The 22,387-nt window shown below is 42.3% G+C and overlaps 1 protein-coding gene across 2 annotated transcripts in view; it reads right to left on the minus strand.

Moving 5' to 3' along the window:
- neurl1aa (neuralized E3 ubiquitin protein ligase 1Aa) overlaps positions 1-22,387 on the minus strand; it is a 64,924-nt gene that overhangs the window by 42,197 nt on the left and 340 nt on the right. The window contains exon 1 of one of the 2 annotated variants that reach the window (XM_008422239.3): positions 806-1,171. The exons of the other annotated variant lie outside the window; for it this stretch is intronic. Coding sequence (XP_008420461.1) covers positions 806-839 — 34 coding nt within the window. The 5' untranslated portion in view covers positions 840-1,171. Of the gene's footprint in view, positions 1-805; positions 1,172-22,387 lie in introns of those variants that run through there. 2 annotated transcript variants of the gene reach the window in all.

Raw genomic sequence — 22,387 nt, forward strand, 5'->3', positions numbered from 1 at the left:
TAGTTTTTTGCTTTAGCCAATAAATAACTTTGTGGGGTGTTCGACCTTGATCCTGCAGCAGAGCAGCTCTTCCTGCTGTCCTGCTTACAGTAATTGGATTCATCCTGAGGCTTTAAGCAGAGACGATCAGGTGGTCCAGACCAGGGGTCACAGCTTAACCTCCTGAAGGGTCACCTCACCCTAAACAGAGCCGTCAGCGGGGCGGTCATCGCTTCCTGCGTTTCTGTGGGGCTTTTTGCTGTTTGCTGGCCTACATTTCACTCCACTCCACTATTGATCTCCATTAGAAGCTCCTCATATCGAGGAGCTAAAGGCAAAGCCGTCCGGCTGACAGCAGCGTGAGGCCGCGGCTCCCGGCTCCCAGGACAGCGCAGCCCGGCTGTCAGAGCGCAGCTGCAGCTCAAGGAGCGTCTGTTTGTTAACGAGGGAAACTACAGCGGAGGGAAACCCCACAACTTCCCATCTCCCGGCCCCGGCCGCGGCGCGGCGCGGCGCGGCGCGGCGCGGCGCGGCGCAGCGCAGCGGCTCCGGGTAAACACCTCACGGCTGCAACACCAGGCAGGGCGAGCAGGAACAAGAGGTGACGTCGTGCTGGATGACAAAAGAAGGAGCCGTGCGCCTCGAGACATTTATTCTGATCACCGGAGTGACGTCACTGTGACCAAAGAATAGGCTGTAGTGGCAACAATGTACCTGCCGACTCAACCTGCACAACAAGCTCCCATGAATGAAGCATTTTATCCCCAAACATGATCGATCCTGCATGTATTTCGTAATAATAATGATATTAGGGTTTAATTCTTACCGTACAAGGCATTTCTCGTTATCTGCCCACCCATAGCTTTATTCCTTAATGTCCTTTAGTGGCCTGCGTGGATTATAACAGCCTGTATTATTCAGATGATGCTCTCGTAGCAAGGCAGGGCGCTCGTGACATGATTGCATCCAAAGGAGTCGTGTGGGTTTCTCTCCTCCGAGCAGATACAAAGGCTGGAACAGACACACACACTCTCACACACACACACACACACACACACACACAGAGAGAACCGCACACCTCCGTGTACCGAGCTGCAGAGGGGCGCACATCCGTGAAGGCAACTCCCCCCGTCCGCCTCCTCATTCAGGGACCGCTCTCCCCGCCTCGGGTCCCGCTCACTTACACTGACATTTACATAGGAGGAGGAGACTGAGAGCCGAGCCTTTTAACACTGTCACTGCCGCGCTGACGGGATATTTATGGGCCATGAGGGGGAGGCGTCACGTTGGAAGACAGCGAGCTCATATGGCAAAGCTTTACATTCAATCTGAAGTTTCGTTTCTCCTGTGCAAAGGGACACCATCCGTGTTTTAGATACAGGGGTTACATTGATCTTAATTTATAGATTTAATTAGTAATACTGGTTGTGGAGTGAAGCAAACAGCGACAGAGCAGGACTTGTTTTCTAAGACAGCTGAAGAAAATTGAACATCATAAAAATAAAAACCCAACAAAAAGATACAAAGGAAGATTTCACCAAATATGAAGCTTTTAAAAAGTGTGATAAAAATGGAAAACAAAATGTCCTGTTTCTCCAAAAAGCTCTTGAACTTCTGGGTTACTGAAGTCCGATAGACCGGATCAGCCCAGATGGCACTGAATATTCAGACAACGTCCTCTGTTTGCAGACGATGTCCGTCAAATGTCAAAAGAAGTCGCATGTGCATCAGATTTACAGGCGTACCAGAAACGGCCAAATACAAACATTCTAACCAACCAACCAACCAACCAACCAACCAACCAACCAACCAACCAACCAACCAACCAACCATCCATCCATCCATCCATCCATCCATCCATCCATCCATCCATCCATCCATCCATCCATCCATCCATCCATCCATCCATCCATCCATCCATCCATCCATCCATCCATCCATCCATTTTCTTCCTCTTATCCGGGGTCGGGTCGCGGGGGCAGCAGCTTCAGATGGGAGGCCCAGACTTCCCTCCCCAGCCTCTTCCAGCTCCTCCAGGAACCCCAAGGCGTTCCCAGGCCATAGAGAGACATCGTCCCTCCAGCGTGTCCTGGGTCTCCCCTCCTCCTGGTGGGACATGAACTCCTCACCAGGGAGGCGTCCAGGAGGCATCCTGACCAGATGCCCGAGCCTCAACTGGCTCCTCTCGACGTGGAGGAGCAGCGGCTCTACTCTGAGTCCCTCCCGGATGACCGAGCTTCTCTCTCTAAAGGAGAGCCCAGCCACCCTGCGGAGGAGGAAACCCATTTCGGCCGCTTGTATCCGTGATCTCGTTCTTTCGGTCATGACCCAAAGCTCATGACCATAGATGAGGGTGGGAACGTAGATCGACCGGTAAATCGAGAGCTTTGCTTTTTGGCTCAGCTCTCTCTTCACCATGACGGACCGGTACAGCGCCCGCTTCACGGCAGACGCTGCCCCAATCCGCCTGTCGATCTCCCGTTCCCTTCTTCCCTCATTCGTGAACAAGATCCCCAGATACTTAAACTCCTCCACTTGAGGCATAATTATAACTGAATTATGTTTCAATAAATGTGCAAAGACCAAAACATTTGATAGCTAGATAGATAAAATGCTAAAATATTTTCTGAAGATTTATATGAAGATGGTGTGTCTTTCTCAGCGTCCAATCAAATCGTTTTTGAACCAGAAATTAAACCCCAGCGGCAAGAGAAGCAGCTTCATCATCCATCGAAGTTGTTTCCATCGATGTGTGTCAGATTTTAGGGCGTACCAGAAATGCACAAAATGGGTGGAACCATTGTATGTAAAATAAATAAAAAATTGCATTAAAAATATAACTCATTAAATAGAAAGGAGCTTGTGATCCTTGCATCATCTGGGTGAGTTAAAAATACAAGACTGATACTTTTCACACCACTTCGCATTAAATGGGACATTTTATTCCTCTGAAGAGATTTTAAATATGTACAGTTGTAGTCACGAAAATGTCATTTTGAAGCCATTCAGAGGTGCGATCAAAGCCTAACGATCTGATTCTCTTTTGAAGAGACTAGAGAGCATAAAGGAGTTTAAATCAACCGTCTGTGTCTGTGTTGCTGTTCATGTCGAAAGAATTAAACACCAAATCTGGCAGGTAATAATATTTACACAACCCCATTTTCCCATCATTTTTAATGATTACCACTACGTAACCATAACAAACACCCGGGCCCGGCTGGGTTGTTGATCAGAATGAAACCAGAACCAACCTCAAGGTTTAGCTTCCTAAATGAGAGCCTGCTGAGCCACACATGGTGCACAGATTTGAGGTGAAAACAGTTGCCGCAGAGTTCTTAGAGCACAATGAAGAACTAACCACCTTTGGTTTCATGTGTCAACGGCTGACAACTGTGGAAACATGGAGCAGCCAAAGGAAGACTGTCTATTCTTAGCAAAACAGCTTCCTAATGCTGAATAATGACTGCATCTGTCAACTCTGATGACTCACGTAACGGAGGCCCTCAACTATTCAAATAAGAAACAGAAAAGATAAAGAGTGTAAAGTTTATGCCTTTACTTTGACTAAACACCAGGTCTAAGCTCTCCTCGGTGATGACATCACCACACATATAGATGTCTGTGTCTGTAAATAAAAGCAGAGACTTGAGTCTGGCCAGACGGGCTTCGGGGGAAACATTAGACGGTTGCGTCATGCAGCCTTGCAGATGCACAGCAGAGGAAGCCCTGAAGAAAAGTGCGCTTCCCCTCATTGCTTGACAATTGGCCCTGGACTTTAATGCATTCCTGGAACATCCTTCCTTTGTACAGCACCTTTGGCTTCCTATTTTAAATAATGCAGCCACCACTCTGTGTTAAATAAGAAGGCCTTCTTTGGCCTGCAGTCCTCTCTGTAGTTTGATTGAGATGCAGCTCTTTGAGTCTGTACATAAAATGATATTACATAACTTAGGAAACGTGGCAGGACTCGTCTCTGCAGGTCGTCTGGGCTCCGAGGGGATAAGGTACAAATGTTTCACTTCATGTTCTGCCTCCATGACAGGATAGACATGATATATATGCAGCTTTATATCATTTTACGTCAATCGGGTATTAAGAGTTTTGGTCAAATCAAGCTTGTATCTGAACTCAAATCAAAAATATTAGTTTTATCAACCACAAACTGGATTTTATGTAACAGACTCACACACAGTTGATGGGAAGTGAAGTGGAAGTAAAATCACTTTTGTTATGGTGCCCACAGTGGATTGGCATAAAATCATAGAAATCCAGCTTCAAACGCTTGAGGCTGGAGGTTCTCCTTCCAGTACAACAACCATCCTAAAGATTTTGTGGTGTTGATCAGAACCTTTCTTTGGCAGAACAGGGTGTGTGTGATAACGACCAAAGACTCAACTCTTTGGACATCTGGCCTCATCTGACTGGACTATACATTCTCTGTCTATTCCACTGTCTTGTTCAAATATTCTGTATCAAACTTCAGACAATATTCAACATGCTTTTTCTTCAGCAATAGTGTTGCATAGAAGGCATTACAGTTGAGTGCATTTCTTATTAATTTGAAGGGGTTGGGAGTTGCTTCTGCTTTTTCTAGGTCTTTCTGAAGTTCTCTGCTCCTTGACTCTAGGAAAAGTTTCTAACTCCTCTATTGGGAATCTTTTGAGGGTTACCTGGTTGCAGCTGGTAAATAATAAAACGATTTTCCTTTCCTGTATTTCAGCTTCAACAGTGCTGGAACATTAATTAGCTTTGAAATGCCGCTGTAATTGTTGCTGTTAGTATGATCTGCAACAGTATTTGGTTTTGTTAAGGTTTCTGTGCTTTTACCCAGTGTAAGTCATACTTGCACTGCTATGCTTTGGTAATGAGATAAGACAAGAAATGTATTTCAAACACTTGACCTCAGCATGTTTTCCTATAACACACATAATTTGAGCTCAGTTTTATTTATTTGAATGAGTTGATCAAAACTCTGGCATTAGCACAAGTTGTAACCGACACAAAAGACCAGAGTTCAGTGACGGGAATTTTACACCAAGTATGCAAATCTTTAAAAAAAGCTAACATCCTGCCAACAGAGTGGGGCCTGCTGCCTCTTTCTGGCTGTTTTGTACCGGAGTGAAAGAGAATCTGTCAGCAGATGCCAAGTGGCAGAGAGGTCGACGGAGTCGGTCTCCTGCAGTTGGTATTGTCTGACAGCACCGTTTGGCAAGTGTGTGCAAACAAAACCTTCTATTCAGCGATGCCTCTGGAGCCCCATCTGGAGCCATATGCAATATGAGTAATGGAGATTGAAAAGAAAAGGGAAAGAAAGAACCTGTGTGACACCGTCCTAAATTTTGATGAAAAGGAACTTTGGATCGTTATGTCAGGAGAAATGAGAAACGTCGAATGTAAAGGTGAGCCATGGCAGGCAGGGGGCATTCTGATGGTCTCTGCAGGAAGCTCTGGAATAATGATGGTCTCCCACTTTCATAAATCCAGCCTTATTGCAAATCTCTTTCCACCTATTCTGAGACATGCCCCCAGCAGGTTTCCAGATAACTACACTCTTAGTTATTAGCAAAGGTGAAAGTTAGTTTGAGGGCACAGGACGTCTGGTGTAATGCAGTACTCTTCATCAGAGCTGGAGCAGAAGAAGTGGGGAGGTGATAATTAGATCTGTCACTCTGCTTTAATATCTCAGAGAACGGCTTGGCCTTGGGCCGGCTTGTTGCAAAGAAATGCCTTATTGTCTCTGGAGCAGAGGAACCAAAAATACCGTTTCAGCCTGTTGCAAAATGTGTTGGTGAGGAGTGATGGCTTTCAGCAGAGTTGCTGTGGAGGGAAACCAACGAGCTGCTGTTTTCAGTTAAACAGAGGAGGAGATGTTATGTGATTCCTGATGCATACAGATTCTTTATGTACTAATAACAAGGAGATATCTGAACGTGTGTCGAGGGTTTTAACATGAAGCAATGCAGCCAAGTTAAGTTTGTCATTCCAACTGGTCAATCTAACACTAGACGGAGAAATGGAGTGTGGTATTTTTCCAAAGGCAAAAAGGAAATCCTACAACTGCTAAAGTCTGTCGCCACTCCATTTTGTTTATATTTCTAGAAGAAGCGAGTTGCGGTCGGTGTCTTCTGGTGAAAGAGCACAAAGCTCAGCCAGTTAGGAGACACAGGAAAAACTGGATTTATAAAAAAAAAATCACAGACACTAAACCTAAATAATTTAGCTGAAAAGTAAATATTTGAGTCAATCAGATTTTGACTTTCATCAACACAGTTTCTAGTATTTGTGTGGAGACTAAATAACTCAATTCAGTCTATTTTTACCTATAAGCATTTTAAGCTACCACAAAGTAACACCAAAGTACTGTCCATGACCAGCTGCTCTGTGCTGTGAAAGATACTGGATGTCCAGTGTTTCTTGGAACCAATCTGGGTTTGTTCTGAACTCAGCAGAAGTTCATTTTATCACTGTCAGTTGCAGCAACTGGGAATTGGATCGCCGAACCATCTGCTGGTGTCGCTGAATCCCCGATTCCTTGCAGCTCTTTTCAGCTTCTGGAACCAAACTACCCCAGACTACTTATCTTCTGACGCTACTGAGAGGCTTCATAATGCGGCGATTTTGGGATGGATGACGGCCTGTAGGCTTTTATTCAAGCACAGAGTGGAGACACTTCTGTTTGCAAAATGTCCCACTGGGACGAGGCAGACTGGATTTCCTGGGAGTGCTTGTAGTCCCCAGATGAGCCGTAGCAGGTAACAGGGTCAGTGGGGGTCTGTTGAGTCTTTGATGCATCGACTTCCTGCTGATTGTGTTTTTCAGGTGCCTGGAACTCGGCGTACAGCTGTCTTTGCTAGCGAGTGACGGGAACTTGTTACTCATGACCAGGCCTGGTGTTTTCCCGTGAATCGAGCTGATCTCACTCCGACACTGCGAAGGGGGAGTTCATGCCATCATCCCCATCTGTACGGCCAACTTTATGAAGAACATGAACTAAACTTTATGAAAATAGTTTTGATGTTGAAGTTTGTACCAACGTGGCGCAGTGTTTCATTCTGCAGCCACAAAGTGACTAAAAACATGTGTCCAAGAAACATTTTATGAGCAAAGTCATTGTTTCCTGTAGCTCCGGCCTCTCTTCCAGGCGGGAGTACATGTGGTTGTAATTCCTCCCGGAGCAGATCTCTGAGACTTTTAAACTGCAATTCCGATCATGATGGGTGTTTATTGTTCGTTACATTAGATTTGTCCGGGGCAGCTGTTGCGTGGGAAAACAAATGAATGCGTTTGCATGGATTTTTGGCGCCATCAATCAGCTGCCCTGCAGCTTAAGTAGTTTATGAAGCACAACCTGCGGGTACGGTGAATCCTCCTCGGCTCTCACTGGCTCCTGTCACGTTTGGCAGAAGAATACCTTCAGACACAAAGACTGATTACTGGAGCATTCTTTTATCCATTTTTGTGGCTCTCGCCTCGTATTCCTCTCATCATCACACTTGCAACCTGTGCTGACCTGGGTTTTTATGTTGTGTTTAGCTCTTTCAGGCCCTGAAATGAGATTAAAGGAAAGTTCTTAACCACTGTGTCCCAAAGTACAGACAGCAAAAATGAAAAGTCATGTTTCATGTGTGCTCCAAAACAAGAGTGTCTTAATTAGACACAAGAGAGGCCACCAAAGGATTTAACTGCAGCTAATCTGTTGATCTTCTCATTTGAGAGCACAACTGAGATGAGCAGATTGAGGTGTTTTTTTAGGGGACATGTTTTTCCCTTTTTCCCCAAAGCTCTGATGCAATTGTGAAGATGGAAAAACACATGAAGATGTCTGATTCTTTGTTATGCAGAGCTGGAAGAAAAGAAGAGTCACAGGATTCAGTGAAGATCAGAAAGGTTAGAGCAAAATCTGAAGCTGAAGTCGAGAAGAGCATGATGTGGGAAATACTCAAAGTCTTCCTTTTTAGACTGCATAGAGAAAAACAGGAACACGTCCCTAAGTAGAGGAGTTTAAGTAACTCTGCGTTTTGTTCAGAAATGAGAGAAAAATGAAGCTGGAAATCAGTAGGTGTATTGGTGTGACCTGCAGTGATGCGAGCGCAGTACCGATCTCTCATGGTGAAGAGAAAGCTCAACTGAAAGGTGAAACTCTCAGTTTACCTGTCATCAGTGGTTACGAGCTCTGGATAGTGACTGAAAGAACCAGATTCCAGAAAAGAGTTTCCTCCACAAGCTTCTCCAGAGGAAGACCCAGGACGCGCCGGAGGGACGAGGTTTCTCTGCTGCGATTCCTCCAGGGGAGCTGGAAACGGGGAGAACTGGGTTTCTCTCCTTTAGCTACTGCCCCAGCGACCCTACTTGTTATCTGCTGACTATTTGACAGATAACTGATGGATGGACAGATGGAGAATAATGCCTTCAAATTCAAATAGCATGATTGATCAGAGGAATGACAAAACCTCCCAACACTTCCATCTGAGACTCTACAGGCCTCAGTTAGCATGTTGGATGTTTTCATGACAGGAATATCAGAAAATGATTGAGCAAGTAGGAAGAGGGATGAAAGGGAAAGCCACTTCATTCTGAACAGCACCGGTCACTTCTGAAATCAGTACAAGATTTTTGAGACTTTGTGTCAGATGAAATCAAAGTAGAGCTGATTGTTTGGTCACATTGCACAGAATCATGTATTGAGGCAAAACAAACCAGCATACCACCACAAGCACCTTTTATCATATTTCAAGCACGGCGGCGTGCAGCTGATGATCTGGACCCTGCAGCCGCCGAGTCGACCGTGAACTGCTCTGTAGGTCAGAGGATTTCAGACACATGAGAGTCCATCTGCCCAACAGTTGGGAAAGTTCTTGAAAATATAATTAAAACACACAAAAGAGTTTCAGCCAGGAACTGCTAAACTGCTGCATCTAATAAAATGTAAGATAGGCAGTTCAGAATGAAACCAGGCTGAGCAAAATGTCCGCTCCTCACCAAGCACAGAGAAAACATCACGTTAACGGGACAAAATCTCCTGAAGAACTGAAAAAACTGAATGAAATGACAAAATTGACTAGGAGTGAAATGCAGTCTGGTGATGAAAGTGTTCCTTAGTGAATCTGCTCCTTGAAGGAAACGCCTTCAACTGGCCAAGCATGAATTAAAAAGTATCAACATTTACTCGATGAATCCAATATCGGTAGCACACTTACAGTATACAATTACTCTGCAGACAAAAGAAAAAATCAGTCATTCAGGCTCATCATTCTAGAAATCTTTGGGAAGAAAAAAGTTTCTGTAATTTTTCCAATAAACAACCAAAGTGTCTCTGCTGACACCAGAAGTCGTTTCCACAGCCTCACTATAAATAATCAGGATGTTTCAAGGACAATCAGAAGACACACAATCATCTTGTTTCCATTTCCGCTGCTGATTTCCTGCAGCTCTTCCTGGAGAGAAGTCCAGTTGCTGATGACAGTAGCACTAATAAGCAGGAAGACTTTCAGGAAATGCAAAGTACAGACTGCAGACAAAAAATGAACATGGCAACTGAGAATAAACTGCAGCTATGCATATTCCAACTTGTTTTCTAGTATCTGTCAGCCAGGAGGAGAAAATATGCAAATCTTTGAACCATTTTTCTGATATCAATCATCTTATACATCTGGTGGTGTGATAAACCTAAAACTGGACTTCTGCTCCAGTGGGAGAAAAAAGGAGGAAGCGTCCAAGACTGACAGCAACATCCCAACTCTGACGTACGGTGGTGGCTGCATCATGATGTGTGGGTTTTGGCTGCAAGAAGGACATCCACACTTCATAGATTAGATGGGAACACTAAGAAGGAAGACTTTGTGGAAATTTTGCAGAATCATCTCAAGATGTAAACAATTAAAAGCATGGACAAAAATGACGTTTCCAAATTCCAGATCACCTGACTGGCGGCAACGTGGCTTCAAGACAACAAAGTTATTATTTCTGGAAGGAATCCCAGAGGCATGAAATAAGATGCTAAAACAATTTTCAGCCGTCTGGCCCTAGTTCTCTGTCATGACATGCTTTCTTTAACATCATTAATAAGCCCTGCATGTCATGTAAACAAGGTAATAAACATCTTTTTTTTTTGCTTTTGCTTCTGTGAAAAACTGAAAACAGAAAAATAAAAGGCAGTACATGAAAGTAAAAATAAGTCAGGCAAGCATAAGATAAGAACACAGAAGGCTTCCTTTTATATTTCTTTGATTTTCTCTCTTTCTTACTCATATTTAATCCCTTAAACATCCACTGTCATCCCACAACATCCCCAAGAAGCTCACATGACTGTGCCGAGGCCACTGCTAGTGGCAGATGGTGAAGGAGGGATGAAAACTCACCCAAATAAATATGTAATCCCCTCCTCACATGGACCCAAGCACAATGCTCAGATTATCCCTTCGGATGGCGAACAGCAGCTCTGCAGATCAGCAGGCTGTGCAGGGAGAGTCGTCCCTCTGTGGGATTGGAAATGCTTTCAAAGCATGTCTGTGTGTTTGAGTTGCAGGCTGCATGTTAGAAATAAATAGAAAAAAAAATACCTTACAGTATTTCTTTAAACTTTGAAAAATACAATAGTGGAATTTATTGCTAAATTCTGTATTAACATGATAACATAATGATAGATTTAGCTTCTCCTGTGATGGTTTTTCTGGTAATTTTATAACTGAAATATAATTTATGATCCTCCAGTTCAAGATATTTATTTTAATCCTAAAGGTAAAATAAATGTTGTTGCTCAAATAACGCAGAATCCTCAAGAGGTCGCTGTGGATGATGATGCTGTAGGTAGGAAGGATCTCCAGTAGCAGTCAATCTTGTGACAAGTCTAAAAAGGCCTCTGACTGAAGACTTTCTGTATGACAGACTCATGACCATCACGACATGCTAACAGCTCAACTCCTGGGCAGCAGAGATGATATTCCACAGATTCCCACAGTAACATGTCCTGGATGACACCATCAGTTGTTGGTAAACTCTGCTAATCCACCCTATTTGCTTTTGCCACTCCTCTGTAAATCTCTGTCTGGTTAGGAAGCTGAGCAGAGAGATGCTGGAGTAGGGGATATGATCCTTGCCCAACATCACAGGCAGAAGAGAAAGTTTGAACTTCCTCTTTCTCTCTCTGCTCTGCATCCATGAAGCCTCCTTTTCAACTCCTCTGGGATTTGGGGTCATAGTTCAGGTGTTATTGAAGGGTTTGAGATGCCAATCAGCTGCTCTAACCATTATCTCTAACCATAATTTGTTGTTATGGTTAGAGATTGTAACAACTTTCCAAAACTAAAAATGCAAGAGCAAAAATCCGTCCGTCTTGATAGAATCCAAAACCAGAGGGAATAATAGTCCAAACAAAATAACGCCTACAAATCAGAACTAGCAGAGTTACTCCAACATCCTGCCATTGATCATGTATGATGTCAGAGCAAGCAGCTGTGGGGGTGTTATGACATCTAACCGGCATCCCTCTGTTTGTATAGCGTTTATAACAGGAGAGGACGTTACCTCACCACCTCTAATTATTACAGAGAGACAGCAGCAACAAAGTTCATCACAACGTAAAGTCCAAGTCAACAAGTCAACAAGTCAACAAGTCAACAAGTCCTTGTCAAACCTTGTGGTAAATTCTATTGTTACTCACAACTGCTGGTGTAGTTCTGCTTTCTGTGTGTCTTAAACTTGGACTTAAGGTTTTATCACATCTTGTAGTATTATTATGATAACAATAAAAGTGACAATAATTATTATTTATTACAGGATAGAGCAGAAAAATAACACAGAAGAGATGAGAGGAACCAGCAAGGAGTGACTGAGAAAGAGGCACTTAAGCACTGGGAGGTTGAATGTTGAAACAAAAGACCTGGACTGATGAGCTAACTGACTGCAGATGTGAGGGGAGACGGAGAGAGAGAGAGAGAGAGAGAGAGAGAGAGAGAGAGAGAGAGAGAGAGAGAGAGAGAGAGAGAGAGAGAGAGAGAGAGAGAGAGAGAGAGAGAGAAAGAAAGAGAGAGAGAGAGACAGAGAGAGAGAAAGAGAGAGAGAGAAAGAGAGAGACATAGATAGATAGATAGATAGATAGATAGATAGATAGATAGATAGATAGATAGATAGATAGATAGATAGATAGATAGATAGATAGATAGAGAGAGAGAGAGAGCAAGAGAGAGACAGAGAGAGAGAGAGACAGAGAGACATAGATAGATAGATAGATAGATAGATAGATAGAGAGAGAGAGAGAGAGAGAGAGAGAGAGAGAGACAGAGAGACATAGATAGATAGATAGATAGATAGATAGATAGATAGAGAGAGAGAGAGAGAGAGAGAGACATAGATAGATAGATAGATAGATAGATAGATAGATAGATAGATAGATAGATAGATAGATAGATAGATAGATAGATAGATAGATAGATAGATAGATAGATAGATAGATAGATAGAGAGATAGATAGAGAGAGAGAGAGAGAGAGAGAGAGAGAAAACACATGGGACTATCAGTAAACCAAACTAAACATAATACAACCAGAGTAACTAAGAATAACTAGACGCAATAAATAAACAGGATCCTAACAGTAAAACTATCAATCCAGACAGTAAGGGTCGGTTGGGGGACATTTTAACTCATTAATTGGATTTTATCATGACAATAATAAATTAAAATCTTATCACTTTAATAAATGTATCATAATAAATGACAAATGACACACAACGAATATCCTCTCCTAGTGTGTCTTCAACATGCGTCGCCTGTAAATCCTGCAGTTTTAGTTTAGTAAATTACTGATATGCAAAGGGAGCAAACTGGAGTTGGGATTAAATGAAAAGATTTTCTGTTTTACTTCTAACTGCAGGAAGCAGATTTAGACAGAACTTCACTGAGAATTTACTTCTGAATCAAATTCTACCCAACAACTTTTTTTGTTTGTTTTATAATAAACTGGACTGAATCAAATGAAAATGAAACAAAATGGACCCTAAATAATTTGGTGTGCGATTTCTTTACAAATATGAATAAACATGAATACTTAACTGAACTGAATTTTGAAAGGAGTTTATTTTTATAGAAGTCTCAATTTTTTTCCACTTATGTAAAAGGACAGAGAAATAAGTTGCAGAAAAAAGTTCCTTTGTGATGAAACCTTTATGAACTTCAGATTTTGTTCTCATTCTCTTATTTAGTGTTAACAGTTATCTAACTGCTTGCAGCAACAATTAAATGGGAGTATTACTGTTAATTATAAAATAATCGCCCCATTGTTGTGGTGTTCTCAGTGTTAGTGTGAAACAAAGTGTTGTCTTTCCTCCTGATCGACTTGCCAACATTTATTACTTTCCCTCCAACAACTTCCCTTTTTTTAATCAGATCTATAAATATGCCTGACAGGCTCCGTTTGATCCAGACGAACCTAAAAAGGTTTATTTCTTGGTGGTCTGCACCGAACACAAAACAGAAATGAAACAATATTCTGTTTCTGTTTAATTTTAATATCTTAATTCAGGTTGTATAAGGATGGGGTCTTTGTTGTGTCAGTTTGCTTTCCAACCACAACCGGCTAACCGCACAATTCCCTCGTTTCACCTGATGCTGATTGATCTAATGCAAATTCAGCTCTTACCGGGTTTAAGACGTTTTTCAGAGTTATGTAGAAATAATATTACTTAACTTTTGTGGATTTAATTATCAGATTCTGTCCAGGTAAAAACTTTAATCTTAGCCCTAAAACCTTCATTTCAGAAAAAGAAATTCATATTTTTCAAGAGAACTGATTGGTTGATGTTTTCCAGATTTGGTTACCATAGTAACCAGCACTGCTAGGAAATATACCTCAAGTTAGTATTGCTTTGCCTTTATTCTTGCTTCAAGAATCACTGCAGGATCGCAGTGATCAGACTCTGATTGGCTGATCACACAGGACCCAAACCAAACCTCCACGTTAAATTTCATTTCTTCTGGGTCATAATTAAAAATGCAACAGACTCTTTCATTAAGAGCCCTTAAATACCTGCAGCATGCAAGAAACTCTGAAGGTGTTTTACCAGTAAGGGCGAATGGCACACACCTCCAGATTGTGCCTAGGTGTTCTGAAAGAAAGTAGGAGCAGTGGGTCGTGGGAGCAGTTTCCTTTTGTCAGGCTGGCAAAGGAAAACTGCTGATCTAGTGATGACAAGTGAGGAGCAGGAAGGTAAAGCAGGCTGTTGCTGTCGGGGGTTCATGACATCATTAAGAATCGGTTCAGCTGATTAAACAAAACCAGCAGGAGTCTCAATAATCTGTTCTCATGTGTCCATGACTCATTCTGATGCTCTACACAAAATTCCTGTAATTTTGTCCATGTTGTATTATCTGCACACTGGGCATTTAAAGAAACAGGCGGACCAACGATAACATGGTCTTCACTCGGTAGCAGCCGGACAGGAAGAAGGGAAGACACAGGTCCGGTTTGCCTTTCCTCTGGAGTCAGACCTCTTGTAGAACCTGCACCAGGAGTCCAGAAAATCAAAACACAGTCAAAGCTGTGTCCTCCATTTGAACTTGAAGAATTAAAAGAGGCAGCACCATAATTTCCCGACATTTGCATGACTCACCTTGGAAGATGGATCTTGCTGTGTATGTACAAAACCACACAGCAGACTTAATTTTTCCTCTTCCAGGACACAAACCAGGCTGGTTGTTCTGACGACAAAGCACCATTAAAACATACATCTATCATTGTGTGCACAGCAGGCAATATTCCCTTCTTCATAGGGGGAAAGTCAATATATTCAGAAGCTTGCATGACAGCTGCAATAGCTGAGACAAAGAAGGTGCTCAGATTCTGTCCTGGTTACCGTCAAGGCAGAGAAAGAAGACAAATTCTGTCCCCAAAACAAGAAACAAATACATTTATCAGCATTTCACTGCTGCAGGAATAAAACGCTGCACTTTATCAATGTCATCAAATACTTCAGAGACAGACAAACTTTAATACAGCAGGTTGTTTTCAAGAGCACAACAATGCATCATCATCACTAAGACACCTTTAAGCTGCTCGCGGCACATTAATAACAATTCTGTGATAGCTGCTCGCCTTTGTGTCAGTTTATATAAAGATGACACATCGTCTAACCTGATGAGCTCATGAAGCACAGACAGTCGTCTGCTTTTATTTCAGTCTGTGCAGACTGAGCGGAGCGCTGCGGCGCATCGCCTGAGGAGCCTGAATCCTCGCAGGAGTGGCGCTGTGCCTGCAACACCTCGCTGTGTTTGTGCTTCTTATTTGGGCAGGTGTTAAAGATGCTGGAGCACCAGAGGCAGCGAGCCTCACCGCTGCTCTCTACTTACATAACAGAAAGCAAACGGAGGTCAGGGAGCCGAAGAACATGGAGGAAATTCTTTCAAATATGACTTCACTCCAACAACAGATCTCTGAAATATTGCTTATGGTCCCCTAATTTCAAAACCAACAGACTGATTTTATTTAATGATCCCCAAAAATGCATGTGCTTAGTTCTCATTAGGCTACGTCTGAACTTCCTCTGACTAAAGGTTTCCTGCTACGCACAAACTCTGAAGATCATTAATATAACACAAGTATTAATCTCTTCAGGACGAAAATGTCTCAATGGCTTTACATTTCTCTCCAAACTTAAATGGCAAAATGAGCTCTGAACAGAATTGGCTAGATGTTTGCCATAATTATGATTATGAGCATATTTCAGGTGTTCTCTCTCTGATTCTAGATATTGTCCTTAACGTGACCTGAGAGGATGAAGCATTCCTAACAACACTCATAAATTCAGCATTAGGAGCAGGAGACACAAGAAAACTGCAAGAATTGGGAAAATATACATAACAAAGGTAAAACTATCACAGAGAAATGATTTATGAGCTTTGTATCAGAGTATATGTAGCAGTTTCTTCTGCACTGTGAAGAGTTGTATGATCTAAAACAAGCGATGGAATCATACGGGTTGTATTTGACGCCTGAAGTCTAGTTTTTATAGCTTCAGCTTCGATATTTCATTAAAAGACAAATTGAAAATATGAAAACATTTTTATTAGGAACCATCAAATTTATATAGAGTCCTGCAGTGAGTCTTGTTTACATCTTCACTCCGACATCCTGAAGTTTTCCTGTGATGTGTTTTGAAGCTGCTCTTAATACTTAACAGTTTTCTTAGGCAAAGTTTGGAGAAATTTGCTGCTCATTTCTGTCAAATGAGCAGCAACGTTTTAGTCCGTCTGTATAATTAACTTCCTTCGAGTCTCCAGACGAAATGATTTTTTCAGACGTCCCAAACAATCAGAAGAAGGTTTCATCAGAGAAAATCATTTTCAGATGACTTGTGGAAGTCTTCTGAACTTCTCCTCTCATCAAGCAGGAGGATTTCAGCCTCTCCTTGTTGATTCTTGCCTTCTCCACTGCAAACGAACCTTTCATCTTAAAACTGATCTCTTGTTTTATATGCACACATACTAGCATCACTATATATTTAGACAGCACTCCTCTGCTTCAAAAACTAGCTAAAACTAGCATCCAACTTCTGTTTGCTTTATATTACAATAAGATAATTAAAAAATCATCTCAGTGACAAACCTTTAGTGAATTTAACAATACATAAATCCACTTTAAACAAGGGGTGATGTAACATTGTTTTCATGTTTTTAATACTATAATTTATGAAACAACTTTTTGGATGAATCAGTAATATGTTGTTATTTTTCTCTCTAAGATGAAGGTAAGATGAGTACAGAATAATTTTCCTCCCAGCTAAAAAAACCCTCTTCAGTCACCAGGAATAAAAACAGAAAAACAAACAGCTGCAGCTAAACGATGTTTTTTCACCAGAGACACAATTCTGGAATCCTGAAATATCAAGAGGAAGTAGCTAAAATTACAATAATCACTCCTTTTATGAAAGAAGCTCCAACTAAATATTAAGAATATTTTTGTTTTCTATCAAATTAGCAGCAGCGTTTTACTCTGCTGCCTGTATAATTAACTTCATCTTTGGTTTGGCGAGTCGTGTTTGTGTATTTTTTATGCAGGAGTCTGTGCTGGTATGAAGGAACCGTTCGCCCTTCAGATGCCCTTGTAGTAAAATGAGAGACAGGAATCCACTGCCAGCCCTCACTAATGAAAACGTGGCGATGTTCAGCTGAGGCTCGTGTCTGACTGAGCTGTGTCACAATGCAGTGAAGCAAACAATAAAACACTTTTCACATCCACATCTTCTACCTGATGTTGGTGCCATAAAACGATTTCAGTGGAAAACAGCTGAACTACTTTCAGTTCCTGGTTGTTACTGAGAGGCATGAGATGGTTTTGACTTTGGAAACATTTCTTCCTATGATTGTTGATGGTAATAGAAAAAATGGAAAGACTTTAAAGACGCAGGAAGATGCATGTCAAACCCTTTTGTTCCCTTTATGTCAGAAATTTACTGTTAATTTAAATGTTGTATTTCTTTTGTTTGAGTTTGATTTACTATTGATGACTTTGAACTTTTCTTCAGTTCTACGTCTCATCAGATTGAATCGCATGTTGTTTGACCATTGCCTCACTTGATACTGAGCAGGCACAATGAGCCTGATGTGGCCAAAATTTAAATGGTCATTACTTGATTTTTCCATATATTAGATTTTTTCATCCGTGTTCAGATTCTCAGGTCTTGTGGAGTATTCCTGCAGGGTCCGGCCCTCATCTTTATCAAACTGACCACAGCTATCCATCATGTTAAATTACATTTCCTTGTTGGCAACTTCTGCTGTGCAATGATTAAAGCATAACTTATTTTTTTAAATTTCTGCAAATCTATCTCTAATCTTAACTTTTATTTTATTTATTGCGCTGAAAGACTATTCCCTTCTGTCAACATCTGGACTTGGCCTGCTGGGTTTTATCAGGTCTGAGATGATTTTCCTTCAGAAGTTGTGTTTGATCAGCCTTCACATTCAGTTCACATGAACCCCTTTAGAGTCTGTGGAAACTAAATGTCAATATTACATTTATTCAGTTATACAAAGAAAGTTTATTATTGTTTGTTTAGTATTCTTTCTACCCCGCCTCTCGCCCAAAACATTCGCTGGAGATATGTGCTACTGGGGACAAGGGTGTAAGAAAATGGATGGATGGATGGATGGATGGATGGATGGATGGATGGATGGATGGATGGATGGATGGATGGATGGATGGATGGATGGATGGATGGATGGATGGATGGATGGATGGATGGATGGATGGATGGATGGATGGATGGATGGTATTCTCTCTGGCAATGGAGCAGTCAGAATTATTATCTGAGTGCAAAAAAGAATCAAAACAAATTTACTTCCACAAGTGGAACATTACAGCTATTGATGTAACGTTACACCTAATATGTTTATGTTAAATGTAATGAAAATTTACACTGAAAAGGTAGGGAGAAAGAGAAAATAGAAAGAAAAAGAGGTGGAGCAAAAAGTTATAAGAGAGAGAGAGAGAGATAAGAACAGAGGAGAGAATGAAAACTAGAGAGAACACAGAAAACAAACACCGTATAATCTGCTTCTACACCTGCAGAAAGAGTCAACAAACACAAAAAAGCATTTGGTACCAATTAAAACAAAATGTATTTAGTAGTAAACACAGAGTGTATCTCTGAACACCTGAACCCAACCTGAGTGAATGTCTGGGCAGACAACAGCTAAAAGTCTGCAGGAAATGTTTTTGGTGTATTTGAGGAAAGACAATGATTTGTAGTCATGATGTAGTTGGTCTATGTGTGTATTAGTGTGTGTGTGTGTGTGTGTGTGTGTGCGTGCGTGCGTGCGTGCGTGCGTGCGTGCGTGCGTGTGTGTGTGTGTGTGTGTGTGTAGAGAAGTTGAGGTTGGGGTTGGGGGGTTCTCTCCTCCAGATCCAACCAATCACAGCTCTCCATCAGCCCGAACAGAATCACATCCTGGTCTTTTCTTCGCCACGCTGCTGCCAGTGACGTCACCTGCTCCCCTTTCCGACCTCCTGACGGCTCTCTTTATCATGGCAACCATCACCATGGGAACTGTTGCACACATTACGGGTGGTCGTCAAGGCAACCTGCTTGAATAATCATGCCTCTTGTCTCGTGCTCCTCTTTGCCTCCCCCCTCCGCCTGGCAGACTTGTTCCTGCTCTGTGTTCCTGCTCATTGAGAGGATGGAAAAGGGCAAACCGTGTACTTATGTTGATCACTCCACTGACAGCTCACATTTAATATGTCCCCCAAGGCCCCGCTACCCTCTGCTTCACAAATACAACAGCTGGCTTAAGATGGGGAAGGTGGAGGTGGATTTTTGTTCTGCCTCTTATGTGATCAGAGAAGGCAGGGAGCAGAGTGAGTGTGCAGATAATACGTCAGGCTGCTCAGCTTTTGATTAAGGCACTCTGATGAAGCGTTTTCCATCAACATGTTCTTTGTAGTTGTAAACACCTGTTGTACTTCATTACTTCCCCCCATGTGGATTGAGACCATGTTGCCAAGCATTCACAATTACCTTAAGCAGTAGAAACACCATCTGCATTGTGGCCGGAGTGACCGCTCATCAACAGGGATGTGTTTGTTTCCAACAGACACGTGTAACGGCCGGTGTCTCCGTTTAAAACAGCATGTGTTAATATGCATTTACACCCGTCTGGGTTGCAAAAGCAGAACATTCTTGTCAACAATTATTTTCTTTCTTGCTAGATTATCTCAAAATGTCTTCCTTAACAATGATGAAAAGCTGCGCCATCAGTAGAAAAACACTTTTTACTTCTATGAACATCAAAACAATATACTGAGCTTTAAAAAAAATTAATTACTGTCATCAGAAACATCTTTTTAAAGATTTAATTTGGCTCATTTCAGATTCACTGCAACCCAGCCTTTCGCCCAGTGACCTCTGGAGACCAGCACCATCCTGCTTTGTGAACATTTTAACATTTATTTGATATGTAGCCATAGCAACAAGGTATTGGTTTTACAACTGGGAGCAGCTGATTAGCATTCAAAAAGCAACAATGACAGCTGAAGTATGACCTCCAAATCCCAGAGGAGCTGGACAGGAGGCTTCATGGATGCAGAGCACAAGTCCAACCATTGCAAGGAACATATCCCCTACTCCAACATCATATCCCCTACAACATCATATCCCCTACAACATCATATCCCCTACTCCAACATCATATCCCCTACAACATCATATCCCCTACAACATCATATCCCCTACTCCAACATCATATCCCCTACTCCAACATCATATCCCCTACAACACCATATCCCCTACAACATCATATCCCCTACTCCAACATCATATCCCCTACTCCAACATCATATCCCCTACAACATCATATCCCCTACTCCAACATCATACCCTACAACATCATATCCCCTACTCCAACATCATATCCCCTACTCCAACATCATATCCCCTACTCCAACATCATATCCCCTACTCCAACATCATATCCCCTACAACACCATATCCCCTACAACATCATATCCCCTACTCCAACATCATATCCCCTACTCCAACATCATATCCCCTACAACATCATATCCCCTACTCCAACATCATATCCCCTACAACATCATATCCCCTACTCCAACATCATATCCCCTACTCCAACAACATATCCCCTACTCCAACATCATATCCCCTACTCTAACATCATATCCCTTACATCATATCCCCTACTCCAACATCATATCCCCTACAACATCATATCCCCTACTCCAACATCATATCCCCTACAACATCATATCCCCTACTCCAACATCATATCCCCTACTCCAACAACATATCCCCTACTCCAACATCATATCCCCTACTCCAACATCATATCCCCTACAACATCATATCCCCTACTCCAACATCATATCCCCTACAACATCATATCCCCTACTCCAACATCATATCCCCTACAACATCATATCCCCTACTCCAACATCATATCCCCTACTCCAACAACATGTCCCCTACTCCAACATCATATCCCCTACTCCAACAACATGTCCCCTACTCCAACAACATGTCCCCTACTCCAACATCATATCCCCTACTCCAACAACATGTCCCCTACTCCAACATCATATCCCCTACTCCAACAACATGTCCCCTACTCCAACATCATATCCCCTACTCCAACAACATGTCCCCTACTCCAACATCATATCCCCTACTCCAACAACATGTCCCCTACTCCAACAACATGTCCCCTACTCCAACATCATATCCCCTACTCCAACAACATGTCCCCTACTCCAACATCATATCCCCTACTCTAACCAGTGCTTGCCAACAGCTGATGGTCTCATCCAGGGAATGTTACTATATTGTCTTTGCTGCTCAGATGTTAGCATGTCATACAGCAATAATCTTCAGTCAGAGACTTCCTCAGATTTGCTGCAAGACTGACTGCTACTGGAAATCCTTGCTGCCCACAGCATCACCTTCCACAGTGACTCTTTGAAGACACTGGATTATATAAGTAATGAAAGCATTTAATTTGGTTTCCGATAAGTAATGCATCCTTTAATTGAATTGAAGACATTTTTAGAACTATATAAAAGCATCTGTTTGAACTGCTGTGGGTTGACAAATGTGAAAAAAATCAATTGTCACCAAACAACAGCAAAAATGCTGTGATTTTCTTTTGCGTTTGGTTCAATGTGACGGGGCTTGAGTTCATCCAAAGACCCTTTCCTGCACCATCGGTCTTCTCCATTCGTCATGATGATCCTGTGTGTAAATGTATGACTGCTGTCAGATTCAAGCCTAAAACCCAGAGGTCTGGTTCTCGAGATCTATCGTTCTGCAACTTTTAGATGCATCTTTACTCCACCAGACTGGGATCAAAAGGCTGAATTCCCTCAGCAGCAGCCATTCGGCTCTGAACAGGCCTGGTAAGAGACTTTCATTTGGTTCAGGTGTGTTGGAGCAGGATGCATCTGAAAGTTGCAGGATGGTAGTTTTCGAGGTCTGGACTTGAGCGCCTCTGTCCAGAGGCTCCTGTTCACATGACCAAACCAAGCTTGAGTTTGTTAGTCATAAACCGCCATGAGCTCCACATACAGCTCTGTGTAAAGAACAGAGGACTGCTGCTTCCAGATCAAAATGGTTGGTTTGGATTTTTTTCCCCTACATTTTTATTCAATAATTCATATGTTGGTGGCAATGCTATCATCCACTTCATGATTACTTCTTCAAGACTTCACTTTACTGAAACAGCGTCTTCCACTAAATGTCCGTCAACACCTTCCCAGTTCTGCTGCCTCCTGACCCGGCATCCGGCCCGCCTCCTGCAGGCTGGTCCGGTCCGGTCCGGTCCGGTCCGGGAGCTGTTCTTCAGCACCACCGGAGCTGATCCCAGAGCAGCGGCATCAAAACGGAGTAACCCGGCCGCAAACATCCCC

This window comes from Poecilia reticulata, chromosome 1, assembly GCF_904066995.2.
Source record: "Poecilia reticulata chromosome 1, P_reticulata-male-v2, whole genome shotgun sequence".
NCBI lineage: Eukaryota > Metazoa > Chordata > Actinopteri > Cyprinodontiformes > Poeciliidae > Poecilia > Poecilia reticulata.